General features: G+C 38.0%; 1 protein-coding gene across 12 annotated transcripts in view; it reads right to left on the bottom strand.

Annotated features, from left to right (window-relative positions):
• The window catches only part of ltbp1 (latent transforming growth factor beta binding protein 1), a 90,898-nt gene that overhangs the window by 32,496 nt on the left and 42,297 nt on the right, over positions 1–16,105 (bottom strand). For 4 of the 12 annotated variants that reach the window (XM_077239453.1, XM_077239455.1, XM_077239457.1 and 1 more), the window contains exons 6-13: positions 14,191–14,394; positions 13,401–13,660; positions 12,221–12,323; positions 8,674–8,733; positions 4,918–5,040; positions 2,874–3,041; positions 1,783–1,998; positions 827–846 (exon numbers count right to left, since the gene is read on the bottom strand). In XM_077239453.1, coding sequence (XP_077095568.1) covers positions 827–846; positions 1,783–1,998; positions 2,874–3,041; positions 4,918–5,040; positions 8,674–8,733; positions 12,221–12,323; positions 13,401–13,660; positions 14,191–14,394 — 1,154 coding nt within the window. The remainder of the gene's footprint in view (positions 1–826; positions 847–1,782; positions 1,999–2,873; positions 3,042–4,917; positions 5,041–8,673; positions 8,734–12,220; positions 12,324–13,400; positions 13,661–14,190; positions 14,395–16,105) is intronic. The other 8 variants (XM_077239454.1, XM_077239458.1, XM_077239462.1 and 5 more) reach the window with 3 other exon arrangements.

Raw genomic sequence — 16,105 nt, 5'->3', positions numbered from 1 at the left:
AAAACCTGCCAGGGTTACTGGTGGAACCATGACAGACTTTGGGGTTCTTGAAGGAGCTTATGTTTTTTTTTTTTTGTTCATTTCTCCAAGAAATGCCTTTTTGATAGGGTGGCTAGAGGTTCTTCAAAGGGTTCCTCAAGTGGGGCAGTCTAAGGAACCAAGTACTTTTCATTTTTAAAACCATATGCTGTTGGGCGGTAAAATGAAATGCGTATTTTTCCACAAACAGACCAGATACATTAAAATAAGCCTCATTTTCACACCTGAAAACCATGCTTTCCTAAACTGAGCAATTAAATAGTCTCAAAGACCTGACCACATAGAAAGATCTTCCCTAATTACTCCAATATAGGGTGCTTTTTACTTTTTATGTATAAATAATTTACAATTTTTTATTATCTATCTTTTATAAATTAAGGAGACATTTAGGTGCAAACTAACTAAACACTGTATGTCTAAACCAATTTTGAAAATGTTCTCTAACAGTTTTAGACAACTAAATCATAAAACTTAAACTATAAAATCTTAAAAACTACCACTTAAAACTGAACTTTTCTAAATGTTAACATTGGCTGGACAAATATGAACATTAAGAACACAGACACATCAGTCATCCACAAAGCGAAGGACACAATGACATACACACAGAATGCCGAGCGCACAGAGCAGTCATGCAGTAGTGATGACATGATGATGTCATGCTTTTAATGTCTTTTTTTGAAAGTTTTAAGCTGCCATTTTGTACGTGTGCGTGAAAGCATCAGCATCAGCATCAGCTGTGCAGCATATTTAGCAGATTTTTACTGCTTTATAAAACCCAACCTACCTGCCAGGGAACCGTGGGAACTGTACAGCAGACCATTACGTCATATAAAAACACAAAAATAAACTGTCACACAAAGCTGTGAAACAAACAGTCATACCATTTATGTCAATTTAATACAGCAGTGCTGGCAACTGAGCTTCTGAATTCTGAGAAATACATTAAATTAAATTAAATTAAATATCCACATACTTTTGATAATGTAGTGTGTAAGAGGACCAACTTTAGTTCCAGAGCGACTTTGAAAGACGGTCTCCCAGCAACAGGACAAAACTTAATAAAGCCTAAGGACAAATTTTTTCCCTCTGAACCTGGCCCACCTCCACCACACATTTCAGCAGGTGCAATGCTTTTATGGGCTGCTTTTGCAGAGAGGCTATAAAAATCTATGCAGTTCATTTTGTGCGAGAGAAGTAAAAGGAGAAAATATTATGTGATGCACTGATCTTCTGGAATCCTTCATCAGCTTTGACATTGGTTTTGCAAGGTGGAAGCAATACTAATGACTCTCTCCCTCATGCCAAAGAGATAATAGTTCTGTGTTCACTTTCTATAGGAACAACAGAGGCTTGGCTACATTCTGGATCTTAGTCTTCTCCAGAATAATGCCAAGTCACATTACCTGGTGCCAAGTGTACATGTGATGACATTTAAAAGAGAAGAAAAGGACAGGGAAGAGGGTGAAAGAGTTCTTGCCGGCGTAACTTTTGTGTGTGTGTCTCTCCTTCATAAAAACACATCCAGGCAGGCCATCATGTAAATAAACTTTACATCACAAACCCAATTCTGCCAGATTTCCTTAACACGTTCGTGATATTCTGCATGAGGCAAATAAAACATACAAAACCCAATGTCTGCACATTCACAGACATAGACTGTTGGATAAGCCCTTTAGAAATAGAGCAGCTTAAAGTCATTCATAGTTTTTGTCCTGTGAGGCTATAACTTGTGCAACTCACCAGGTAGCTGCCTCTCTGTGATGCCGAAAGCTTCCACAGGCTGCTGTAAAGTGGGGAAGGGTACGGGAGGGTCCACGGGCGCTTGGTGTGTGATGATGGGCTTGCTCTGCCCCTGACCATTTGTCTGGCTGTGCCCATTAGGGGGTTTGGGCTTGTAAATGTACGGTGTGGTGACATGGTATCCCATACCTCCAGGACAAATGTCTTTAAACGCAGCTAAGAGAGAAAGAAAAAAACACTCACCAACATATTCACAGCACCTGTCCATCCTTCCATCAATCTGTCTATCAGTTTGTGCATCCTATCTATCTATCTACCTACCTATCTATCCATCTATTCATCCATCCATCTATTCATCCATCCGTGCATCCATCCGTGCATCCATCTATTCATGTATCAACTATCTATCCATCTGTCCATCCATCCGTCATCTATCTATCTATCTATCTATCTATCTATCTATCTATCTATCTATCTATCTATCTATCTATCTATCTATCTATCTATCTATCTATCTATCTATCCATGTATCATCTATGTATCCATCTGTCTGTCCATCTGTCCACCCATCAATCTATCTATCTATCTATCTATCTATCTATCTATCTATCTATCTATCTATCTATCTATCTATCTATCTATCCACTAAAATTGATTTAAATGAACAAGGAGGGTAATTCTTTTTCAGACAAAGCAACACTAAACAAAAATGAGAAAAAATCATTTAAGAATCACTTAAAAATATTAAATAATGCATTGGATATATGGAGACTGCATTTTTCTTGTTGCCCAATAACTTGGGTGTAAACACTTTACCAACCAATACTGTAAAGCAAAATAATGAAAGTTAATTTAGTGACTGCTTGAATGCAGGTCTAACAGGAAGGCAAATACAAAAATAATGTAAGATGCATGAATGAAAACGAAATATCTACAGGGGAACTAATGAAAAGAGAGTGATGGCGTGTAAAAGCATCTACGTAGCAGAGCTGTGGAACACACATGCAAACCACAATGAATTGGAGGACAGAGAGGGAATGATACCAGTAGAATAGGTGGGGCTGATAGGGGGCGTGTCTCAGGTAGCTTACCTGTCCCAGGTAGGGGGCAGCGGTCACAATGAGGACCCCAGGCCTTGCCCACACTACAACAGCATAACTGTTTACTCAGCTGACTGGACACAGGGTGCAAGCACTGCTTCCCCGGACTGACAAATCGGAAGCAATCACCCTTCTCGTCGCGAAGAGCAGGTGTTTCGGCTGGTTACCATGGAGATGGAAGGAGGGAGTGAGGGGAGGAGTGTGCACGGTGTATGACACAAACATGGAAGAGAAAGAGAGATAGAGAACAACAGAAGAGAAAAGAGATTCCCTTCACCTTGTGTTCCATCTATGCACAACTACAATGCCATAACAAAAGAACAACTGCTCCAATATAACCATATTAAAACAGAGTGAAGGGGACAGAGTATGATCGTGTATGAAAAGTGATACAATTTTTCAGACACAAGATAGAAAAGAACACAGGACAAGAATACAAACTAACAGTGCAAAGAGGTCAGTTAAGCAGGAAGCATTTAAGTAAGGTTATGTACCAGGCTTAGTACATTAGTAGACACTTGATAAGACATCTGCTTAAATACATTAAACATCAAAATTTCATTCATCTAAAGTCTATTTAACCCTAAAAAACACTCAATATAGCAGAGCATTCTCAATTTCCACATAAGAAAATCATCATCAGAAAAGTGGCAATGGTTTACTGAAAAAAAGTGCATGAGTAAATTAATATATGTATGTATATGCGTAAACACCATCGTTCAAATCTTAGGGTTAGTACGAATGTATTTATTTTATTAAGAAAGGATGCATGAAAGTGATCAAAGGTGATAGTAAAGACTTTTACATATAGTAACAAATAAATGTTCTTTTGAACTTTTTATTGTTTATTATTTATTGAATATTATTGTCAACATTGCTAATAATAAGGAATGTTTCATGATGAAGATAGCATACATCATCATATTAGAATGATTTTCAAAGGATCATGTGGCACTGAAGACTCCAGTAACAGCTGCTGCAAATTCAACTTAGTCATCACAGGAATAAATTACATTTGTAAATATATTAAAATAGAAAATAATACTTTTTATTAAATAAATGCAGCCTTGGTGAGCCTAAAAGATTTGTCATTAACAATAAAAAAATTCTTACCGACCCCAAATATTAAATGGTAATATACTTTTTAAATGGTAATATATCTTTTTTATACGTTTAATTATGAATGAATGAGACCCAGTGTTAGATTGTGGATCATTAATCATCAATACTTTTGACACTTAAGGTTTGTGTCATGTGACATTAAATGAATTAGTGCTCTCAGGTAAATGTGTTGATGTGAACTGATGCGTAAATGTGTAAACTGTCTTCACTAATATAATATTTTTTACTTTATTAAAGTTTTATTCTAGTGTTTCCAATCACAATGTACAATTCAACATTTTCATACAGAAGATAACAGCAGATTCGTGTTGACAGACCTTATACTGTCAGCCAAAACACACTGTATAGATAGGCAAAAAACCTCGATTGACTGAAGACTAAAATGAGAATTAAAATGATTCTCTTATCTTCTCTGAAAAAAAGGAAATGATAACATGTTCCAGAGGTATAATTTGGCAAATGCTGCCTTCCAGGAGAAGGATCGGCCTCTATATTTATCACAATAACACACACTTAGGTTACCTCATTAAATCAGAGAGAAAGCTTGAGTGTGTTTGTGCCACACTGACCGACCGCACTAATGATTCCAGCACATTTCAACCTCGCCTGAACAGCAGATAAGCCTCGCTCTTGTGACAGCCACAGTTAGTGTTAGAAGCCATGTTAAATCATGCTGCTAGCTAAACTGATCAGCATGTCTTACTGGTACGAGCTGAAGTGATTAGATGCACTCAATCTATTTACACTTGTAGAGTAGGTACATTTGTCTTTAAGCAGGTAAGCATGGAAACAGAAGGAACATGCCAAAGACATCAGCCATTCAAGTTAGCCGGAGAGGAGAGGAGAGGAGAGGAGAGGAGAGGAGAGGAGAGGAGAGGAGAGGAGAGGAGAGGAGAGGAGAGGAGAGACTTACGGAAGCAGGTGGTCAGGGAGGGGTCAGGCACAAATCCTGGGTTGCAGATACACCTGAAGCTGCCCATGGTATTGATGCAGTTTCCATTGGGACAAACACCTTGAATCTGGCATTCATCAATATCTAAGGGTGATAACAAACATTAGGAAATAATTTTCATCTTTCTTTGGTGGAACACAAAATATTATATTTTGAAGAATGTTTTATGTCAAAACAAGAAGGGACTTTTCAATCTTTTTTTGGGTTCCAAAGAAGAAAGTCATACAAGTGTGACATATAAGGGCAAATAAATGACAGAATCTTCTGGATGAACTATTCATTTAATATTCTTAAAAACATAAACAGTTGACAAATGAAGAAGGAAAGAGGCTTGAGATGCACACACATTATATATATATATATATATATATATATATATATATATTCTTTCTTCTTTTAAAGCATAAAGGCCCACTCACACCAAGTACGATAACTATAAAGGTAACTATATAAATCACTATATTAGCATCCACACCAGCAGATGATAATGTTCTGTTTATTATAAGCATGCACGCAGTTGTATTGTCTGCTGTGCTTTAAATGCGTGAGCTCTTTAAACTATTATTGGTCAATGTCAATGTCAATGTTTTTATCGCTAATCGTTGGGGAAAAAAAGTTCTGAGAGTGATTCCAGTGATATTGTTCTTCTGTGTTGTAATTGTTGTAGTTACAGTGTGAACTCCACTATTCTCACAGAATTAGAACAATTAAGAAAACTTTATAGTTATAATTTTCATTATCGTCCTTGGTGTGAACGGGCCGTAGACCTCTAAACTAAATTTAGTTAGATTTATGCTTAAAACAAGAAAAGCTATTTGCCAATAAGAAAAATAAACCTAATTAAAAAATTTCTGACAATAATTCATAATACAGTTTTTTTTCACAAGTATGTATCTTTAAGAATGTTTAGCTTTAAAAAAAAAAATACTAACATATAAAATGACTTTTTGAAGCACACACATAAACATGCATTCGATTTTCTTCACAGCTTTATTCATGCTATTGTTAACCCATATGGTGTGATCTACCATCACTGTAAGAATCAGTCAGAAAAAGGAACATACACGTACGTGCGCGCACATACACACACACACACAAAGACACAAGTAGGTTTTTTGTGTTTTATGAGGACTCTCCACAGATTTGATATTATACTGTACATACTTTACATTCTATTTCTTAGCCCAAACCCTACTCCTAAACCTAACCCTTACAGAGAGCATTCTGCATTTTTACACACACACACACACACACACACACACACACACACACACACACACACACACACACACACACACACAAACACACACACACACACACACACACACACACACACACACGGGCCAAGAGGCCATTGAGTGCAAGTTAAGGGTGTGGGCAGTCATCATTACCAGCACTTAAAGTGGGACAAAGATCCAACACATGTCCCAATGCAATGCTAATCTGTTCATGATTACAGTGATTCTCATGCAGAGAGGGCATATGCTCAATTCCTCAAGCATCCAAACCTCTGCACCCGAACACAGATCGGACCAGAGGAGCTGTCAATCACAGCTATGACATCACAATGTCTCCATTATACAAGAATACCCCACATCTCTATCCAAAATACAATTACTGTAATGACCTGCAAATCTGCATTCGCAGATGGATACCTGAAGAAATAAGAATGGGCAAACTCATTAAACAACTGCTTCACTTTGGTACATTTCAGCGGCCTGTGTCTAATTCACTAACCCCCCTCAAATCAGTTTAAAAAGGCACTAATGTGCTGATACAGTATTGCACCATGAGTACTGAAGCTATTATTCTTTTCCATGCAAAATGCCTTTTTCTAAGTAAATTATGCTTATTAGAGATGGCTAAACTAATTTAGCTTAGTTGCAAAAAATAAAACAATAATTAGTTCAAAGTAAATACATTTATGAAGTAAAAAAATAATATACAAAAAAAATGTGATTAAAAGTAAAATGAACAAAAGGTCAGTGACAAAAAGTATGTAGACAAAGGGTATTATTCTCCATCAGAAATGTTTATGAAAGCATAACCCTGCCAATGAGGACAAGATTCTGACTAATGACAGGAAGAGATTCGGCAGCATCAGAGCCAGGCAGAACACCCTAACCACAGGAGACCCATCTACTTACGCTGTAAAAGCTTTGGCCTGACGCAAATAAGCGGCAATGGTTTAGTGGGACCCTCAGGCTGTGTTACCAGGACAATGATTAAGTTCAAACTTAATGGCACTCTGAGCGCTAAAGAAGTGTTGTAAACTAGCCTTAGAGAACAGCACATACTGAAATATTTATTAAGATATGGAGTCCATAGTGCTTTCAGGTCTGTTTATTAAAACTATCTAGGGTACGTTCTACATACCTACTCATGCTATGTAAATGCTGTGCAGAAATTAAAGCAGCACTGCACCAACAAAAATAGTACTCTTGAGAAATGTAGTGATCTCAACATAAGACCACATGACCATCTGCTCTGCTTTTTCAGACTATAAACAAAAAATGGCTTTGCAGTTTTATTGAGAGCAATAGCCTATCTCATACGAAAATGACATTTGGCTTATTTGATAGTTCATTAGAGACTATAACTTATTGTTAATAGTAATATGCATTTATTATTTATCTTAATCAAGGCTTTATCTCTCCTGCGACCAGGCCACATGCTGGGCACTTCCCCCGAACACAGCCAACTTCACTTTTAGCTGCGGTTCAGCTCTGGGTTTGGCAGACTGAGGCAGCTGGTGGTGGCTGCTAACAGCAGATGTGTTTGGCTGTAGGTGTGTGGAGATTAAATATCTTACCGACCTCAAAAATCTGAACAGTTATGTAATTAAGATTTTTAAAACATAATTAAGAGTGCAATTTTATAGTTAATTAACAGAAATCCTGAGGTTGTTTTAATTTACAACTTAGCAATATACACTCCCAATCCCACATCTGGCTTTATCTCATTCTCATTATTCTATATAAAGAAGTATTATTAACATGCTAAACAAAAGTTTACTTTGCAATAGCATTCATTAACAATATATGGCAGGATGAGCGTTACTTCACTTCGATTGCTTCGAAGCTGAGCAAAAGCCCTGAAATCTTTCTGGCTGTCGGCCCTGATATGTTGGATCTCTGGCTATTACATCCAACTTCAACATAGATTAGAAAGATCTATCAAAGATGCTACCTGTCTCTCCTTCTGACTGTCCTCGTAACCGTGAAAGAGTCTTCTCTGTGATAGATCTGGGACACCGTTTTAAAATGGCAATTTAATAAAAGGAACAGTACATGGTGTATGTGGCCAGTTGTGACATGCAGAAGCCAGTAGGGGGCGAAATGAATTATATACTGTATGTGATACTAAGACATACTGTAGGCCCTGTCCCAGCCACACTTCATATGCACTTTCGGTGTCCCATTTGTCATTTTATGTTTCAAAAGGTTGCTCGCGAGCAGACTTCTTCCGACAGTCAAAGCGGCATTACGTCACAAAAGTGCGGACTCGTAGGAAGACCATGAGTGTTTAAGGTGCCATTTGGGACAGGGCCATAAACAGATGCATCTAATCAAAATCATCACAATCGATGCACAACTACATAAACACAAATGTTGCACCACTAACTTACAGTACACACATTGACTGCTGGAAAAAAACACACAAAAAAAGCACAGTGAATGCATGTATGCGCAAGCAGAAACAAGCAGTGGCACTTACCGATACAGCGAGTGGCATTCAGCCTTTTGTAGCCTTGAGGACATTCAATTAAAGGAATCGCTTTAGAGAAAAAAGGGAGAAAGAGAGAGTGAGAAGAGGAGAACAAACAAATTACAGCTTACAGCTCTAAAGGGAAACATTCTCTTCCAGCGAGAAAGAGAGGAAGGAAACTTTGGTGTAGTGAGAATGCAGTACATATAAAATCTTTGCAAAATTTGTAATTAAAATGCTAATACCATAGTTACCACAGAAATCCTTTAAATTTGCTGATTTGGTGCTCAAGAAACATTTCTTATTATTATTGATGTTTTTCTGGTTAATATTTTTGTGGAAACTGATATTTTTTGTTAAGGATTCTTTGATGAATAGAAAGTTCAAAATAACAGTATTTGAAATATAAATCTTAGTAATGTTATAAAAGACTTGGATCAATTTAATGCAATTTAAGGCTCTGATGGTAAATTCCAAGTTGCCATTGTATTATTATTGCTGTAACAATAACTATTGGCCAGATGATCACCATGGTTCATTTTTGTACAGGACATCCCCAAGAGTTCAGCTCCTTAATCAATTCACACAGGAAACTAACAGGATATAATGGAAAACCAAACGCAAGTGTGAAACTTAATACATCTGATCTGATTAGATTTGTTCCTACATGTTTTTACATGTTCCACACTAACACAAAAACACATTCAAACATAGATCATTAATAACTCTATAGCTCATCACCTTCAGATTAAAAAAGCAAGCAACAACACTGTACATAGTTCTGTAGTGACTGTTATAAGGTTTGTCTCAGGAGAGACCATGCGACTGGGAACGTGTAACAGGAACAGGGTTTACTTCCCTCTCAGTCTCATGGGTAATGACCGTAATAAATTACATAAATAGGACAAAGTGAGAGAGTGAAATAGAATGACTCATTTGGAACAGAACAGAATGCCACCGACATTTCCAAGGGTCATATTTTGACCCTGCTTCAGAAATAAAAGGGGGCTGAACTCCAGACTTGTTTATATCTTCATTAACCCAACACTTGGGTAACGTTTTTGCCGTGCACTTCTATTTCTGTTCAGTGCCAGCTGAAGTCCTAGTAAGTACTCGCCTACAGATGCTGCACACAGACCTCAACTTCACACCATTCATTACAATATTGAATCGCTTTTCCTCCAAAATGGAGCAAACATCTATGTAACTGAAATGTGAAGTGTGAGATGAACAGACCACACTTTTCAAGTAAAGGAATAACATTTTAATTGGCATTTGAAGATTAAAACAACAATCCTTAAATATTTCATATACTCATGAACGTTTGTTTTGGTGGGGTCCATAAGGTTTAAATCAGTGATATGTCTGGGAATGCACAGAATGCAGGGACGCCCATATATGGGCAGAGAATTTCACAAATATCTACGGACATACCGTGAAGAGAAATTGTGGAAGAGAGAGAGAGAAATAGGAGTGGTACGCTAACACTTCTCTGCATGGACTAACATCATAGAAATGACTAAGAAAGAAGGAATCATGACTGTATGAGTAAATGTGTGTGTATGTGAGAAAGCATTACTTAAGCTGGAGTGAGTGCCAGGTGAGTCAGCATGTCAGTAAGTTCAACACAGCGTGTGTAACCAGATACCTTACAGCTTTCTCTTTCTTTTGCCCATTCATTACGTACTTGCCTTTTCTCTGCGGAATGCATCCCTTCCCTCTCATTCTTGATATTAGGACCATGTGTCTTTTGAGTCACAGCCACTTGGAGGTTTGGCATTAAATAGTTTTTAGAGGAACCCATCATAGTCTCTTTTAGTTAGTGAGAAATCAAGCTGTGATGAATCATTGCTTTCCTGCTCTTTTTGGACCACACTACTGTGGAATACTCCTCTGCACAATCATACTGCAAGTGTGATTCACCTCTAATGGGGCCCAGACATACTGATGTTTAACGTCGTGTCTCACTCTGAACATACACTAGTTTGTTTCGGTCCTATTGGTCGTTCAAAAAAAAAGATAAAAGATAAGTTAAAATGTAAGACATATGCTAGAGTTTGTGTGTGAGGGGTGAGACAGATGTTTGTGTGTGAGGGGTAAAACAGAAGTTTGAAAGAGAGAGTGAGACTAACGACTGTGTGAGAGTGAGACAGGCATTTTTGTCTGTGACAGTGAAGCAGATGATTTTCTACATGAAGAAGAGACAGATGTTTTTGTGTGTGATGGTGTGACAGGTATTTTTGATTGTGTGAGAGTAAACGTACATGGAAAATGTACTTCTATTGTCTGAATTCTGCTCTGGTTCGAGGACAGTCTGTGTGACATAATTTGTGTCATCAGTACACTCCGCTGATGTCTATGTGCAGCTCGAATTTTGTTTGCATGTGCAAGTTATATATACTTTAAAGGGCGTGCACTTTCAATTGTGTGCTAGGTGGAGTGGATCAAGGTAAATGAAATATACCTAAGCCTTGAGAGACAGTTTTTGTATGTGAGACTGAGATGGGTGTTTTTGTTTGTGAAACAGACAGTTTTTTGTCTGTTTGAGAGTGAGACAAGAGTTTCTGCATGTGAGGGTGAAACGGGTGCTTCTGTTTGTAAAAGCGAGGCAGATATTTGCCTGTGTTAAAGTGAGACAGGTGTTTTTGTTTCTGAAAGTGTGGCAAATGTTTGTCTGTGTGAAAGTGAGACAGGGGTTTTTGTTTGTGAAAGCGAGGCAGATGTTTTTCTGTGTGAAGGTGAGATGGGTCTTTTTGTTTATGAAAGTGAGGCAGATGTTTGTCTATGAAACTGAGACAGGTGTTTTTAGATGTGATGGTGAGATGGGTATTTTTGTTCGTGAAAATGAGAGATGGTTTTGCATATGAAGGTGAGACAAGTGTTTTTGTTCGTGAAAGCAAGGCAGATATTTGTCTGTGTGAGGGTGCGACAAATATTTTTGTTTCTAAAAGTGAGGCAGATGTTTGTCTGTGTAAAAGTGAGACAGGTGTTTTTGTTTATGAAAGCAAGAGAGATGATTGTCTATGTGAGGGTGAGACTGGTGTTTTTGTTCGTGAAAGTGAGGCAGATGTTTGTCTGTGTGAAAGTGAGACAGGTGTTTTGGCATATGAGGGTGAGACAGGTGTTTTTGTTCGTGAAAGCAAGGCAGATTTTTTTCTCTGTGAGGTTGCGACAAGTGTTTTTGATTGTGAAAGCAAGAGAGATGATTGTCTATGTGAGAGTGGGTCTGATGTTTTTGCATGTGAGGGTGAGACTGGTGTTTTTGTTCGTGAAAGTGAGGCAGATGTTTGTCTGTGAAAGTGAGACAGGTGTTTTGTCATATGAGGGTGAGACAGGTGTTTTTGTTTGTGAAAGCAAGGCAGATGTTTCTCTCTGTGAGGGTGGGACAAGTGTTTTTGTTTGTGAAAGTAAGGCAGATGTTTGTCTGTGAGAGTGAGACATTATTTTTGCATGTGAGGGTGAGACTGGTGTTTTTAATTGTAAAAATTAGGCAAATAATTGTCAATGTGAAAGCGTAACAGGAGTTTTTGTTTGTGAGAGTAAGACAGTAGCTTACATGATTTCTTGGGGCATTTTTGGCATTTGTGGAATCCCCATGATGTGCCCACAGTCCCGCAACAGGCATCTTGTTTAGACAGGCCGGGCAGAGCTTTCCCACACTACAACAAAATAAAATACAATCAAATACAATAAGTTAACGAAAAAAAGAAAAAGAGAGATACTCATCTAGACCATTCACCACACAAACGTAAATAATTCTGCTCACACAGCTCTTGATCCCGGTTCTTACTGATCAACACTCTGATATCTCCCCACTGGCTGAATCTAATCTGCTGAAGCAGGCACGAACCAAACAACAATCTGAGAGACAGCAATGATACACAACTCAAACAACCTGATAACACCCCACTCTCTACTGACATGAAAAGACAAAGTCGCAAATTAAGTCTGAATGGTTACAAAAACATCCACAGCACTTTACGATGAGAGAGAGAGAGTAAACAAACAAGACTGAGGTGAACTTGATGATAATAACTTGATAGACTAACAACTGTGGGAGCAGAAAGACAACTAGATGTTCTATTAAGCTGGAGGCAGGTACTGAGTCATAACTCTTGAGAATCATTCTTTTGTCTTTCATTTGCAGTTCTCTTCTGAAGAGACAGATGTTCCCTCGAGCACCACAATGTTCTGGAGAACATCTCACTATTCATGTTGTCTTTTGCTCCATTTCTTGATTATCCAGTGATAGCTGAAATTAAGTTAGTTTAAAAGGCTTTAAAAGTGAGAGACAACGAATAATAGTGGATGATTTACAGCTCACAGCAGCGGAGAGAGAGATTGAGATGAAGAGAAAGGTAAAGCTAGTAAAGATATTTTAAAGAATGCTTTTGTCCGTACAATGAAAGTCAATGCAATCCAAAATAATACTGGAGTCCATTGGAGCCCATTGACTTCCACTGAATGGATCAAAACTCAGAGACATTATGCAAAATATCTCCTTATGAAGAAAGAATTTAAAAAAAAAGAGTCGTACAGTTAAAAAAAAATGTTAGGGTGAGTAATTGATGACAGAATTTTCATTTTTAGGTGAAAAATGTACACAGTGTAAAAAGCTCTATGGAAGTTGAGGTGCAGTACAGATTTTCAAGTACACCCTTGAATATCTCATCAGCTTCGTCACATAAAAGCTTTATATATGAGTTATATCTGAGTTTATTTATTCAAACACTCACTTGCATTCCGGCAGTCTCCTGAAAGCAGCGTCCCAGCTGGCTCTTAGATGTCACTGGCTGGTATTGGAGGTATGTTTGCTGATTGGGGTAAATGACGCCGCTGTGAGTGTGTCCATGCTGGATGCTCTGGCTGCTACTGTGGTAAGTGAAGGAGTGGCTGGACTGCGTGTTCTTCACCTGCCTGTTACTGTCCACTGGAGACACCTGATGGATCTGGACTGAGGCTTCGGGGGGATGTTTCACATGGACATTCACCAGACCTACAGAAAAGTAAAGCTTAACGGGGCATTCAATTTAAATTCATATGGGTTCAGTACAGGTTTAATCCAAGTTAAGCTCAATAGACAGTATTTATGGTGTAATGTTAATTACCAGAGAAAATAAAATCAATGGGGACAATTGCTGTAGCAGAATAGAAGAAATGTGAAACTAAAAACTTTATAAAAGCACAAAAAACAGCAAAAAGCTGTTTGTCATTTTAGAGTTTTAGGACTTATGGGTTTGTGTTTTCATGGAAATGATACAGTTAGTAAGCATTTTGCTTGTGTCTTGTGGCTGTAATACTGAAACAATGAGTATTTAAATGTTTATGGGGTGGCCCCATTCACTTCCATTAAGTACCTCACTGTAACCCAGATTGTTAATTTTTTTATTTTTAAAAGAGAAAACAAAGGGCAAGTGGAAATTCATTTTTGTGGTAATTCTGAACCCTGAATATTCCTTTAATAACAACAGAGCCATGCATTTCAGATTAATAACAGAAGAGAGATTTAAACATTTAAAGCGTTACCCTGGTTGTGTCCAGTGCCGTAGGTGAGCGGTAACGTGTGCGTTGAGTGGACGTGCGTCTTTTGCCCGTTTGTGAGAGTATGTTGCCCCTGGTGACCGTTTGGATTTGCCATTTGGCAGAATTTTCCAGTAAAGTTTGGTGGGCACTGGCACTTGTCCCGAGCACTGCATTTTCCTCCATTCATGCAGGGCAAATGGCAAACAACTAAAACATACACACAAACAGAGCAAAGTGTGGTTAATCACTGCCATATCGGGTAACATTTTTCAATATTTAGTTTAGCGACCCATCACATTTAATTATACACAGATGAACCAACAAAATTATCATCAAACTTTAGTTTTGTGCTGTGTTTGAGCAAGTGTTTGCTTGCTGTGGGCCATTGTATGCGTGTGTGTATGCGCTTAAATGCTTCACAGAAAATCTGTTTAAGAACTTTTGTGGTGGCATGTAATGGGAGTTCTGCGTGACACCTTTTCACTAAAACATGCCATTATGGTGACGGACCATTCTGCCCTGAAACATCTTTAACTTTCTCTCTGCCTTGCTCTCTTTTAGACATTTTTCACAGTGCTTAAAATCTCACTTGAGATTTTAGATCACATTTGGCTCAGCAATAATACCAGCAAAATAATGAATGAATTTAATTATCCCACAGCTGAGGTTAATAAACGTTTTGGGGCTAGATATTTTATGGCAATATATTTGTGTTGTGGTATAGGACATTATTTCAAACATTTAAATGAGGTGAACCTCATTCTCCTGTTGAGATATTCTTTAAAAACGTTCCTAAACCAAAAGCCACATAATGTAATTAACCATCATGAACTAATCATGCTAAATGCTCATTAAAACAGCAAGGTTGTCCTAACCACCATTCCCACATGGCACAATATGATGTCATTTCCTCTCAAATCACATATAACTCCTGTGGCTAGACGCACAGTTCATTGTGACTGCAGGTAACATATTTCAAGATCATAGGGAGGAAAGACTGCAAATGCTCACACACACACACTATCTAAATGGTAACATAGCATAGTCTTCTATTATTTTTATATACATTTTCACACTTTTTTGCATTTATTAGAGATTTAAAAAACAGTATTTTATTCATTAAGCATTATTTCATTCATTTTTCTAAATGAGGACATCCCCAAATTTCCCAAAGGAGTTAAAAAAAAAATATATATATATATATATATACAGGTCCTTCTCAAAAAATTAGCATATTGTGATAAAGTTAACTATTTTCCATAATGTAATGATAAAAATTAAACTTTCATATAATTTAGATTCATGACACACCAACTGAAATATTTCAGGTATTTTATTGTTTTAATACTGATGATTTTGGCATAAAGCTCATGAAAACCCAAAATTCCTATCTCAAAAAATTAGCATATTTCATCCGACCAATAAAAGAAGTGTTTTTTTAATGCAAAAAAAGTCAATCTTCAAATAATTATGTTCAGTTATGCACTCAATACTTGGTCGGGAATCCTTTTGCAGAAATGACTGCTTCAATGCGGCGTGGCATGGAGGCAATCAGCCTGTGGCACTGCTGAGGTGTTATGGAGGCCCAGGATGCTTCGATAGCAGCCTTATGCTTATGCTTGATTTCCGAATGACATGCAAAATTTGCTTTCATCCGAAAAAAGTACTTTGGACCACTGAGCAACAGTCCAGTGCTGCTTCTCTGTAGCCCAGGTCAGGCGCTTCTGCCGCTGTTTCTGGTTCAAAAGTGGCTTGACCTGGGGAATGCGGCACCTGTAGCCCATTTCCTGCACACGCCTGTGCACGGTGGCTCTGGATGTTTCTACTCCAGACTCAGTCCACTGCTTCCGCAGGTCCCCCAAGGTCTGGAATCGGTCCTTCTCCACAATCTTCCTCAGGGTCCGGTCACCTCTTCTCG

Source organism: Siphateles boraxobius, unplaced genomic scaffold, assembly GCF_051911475.1.
Source record: "Siphateles boraxobius isolate OS27281-9 unplaced genomic scaffold, OSU_SipBor_1 22, whole genome shotgun sequence".
NCBI lineage: Eukaryota > Metazoa > Chordata > Actinopteri > Cypriniformes > Leuciscidae > Siphateles > Siphateles boraxobius.
This window is presented reverse-complemented; position numbering and strand designations above follow the sequence as displayed.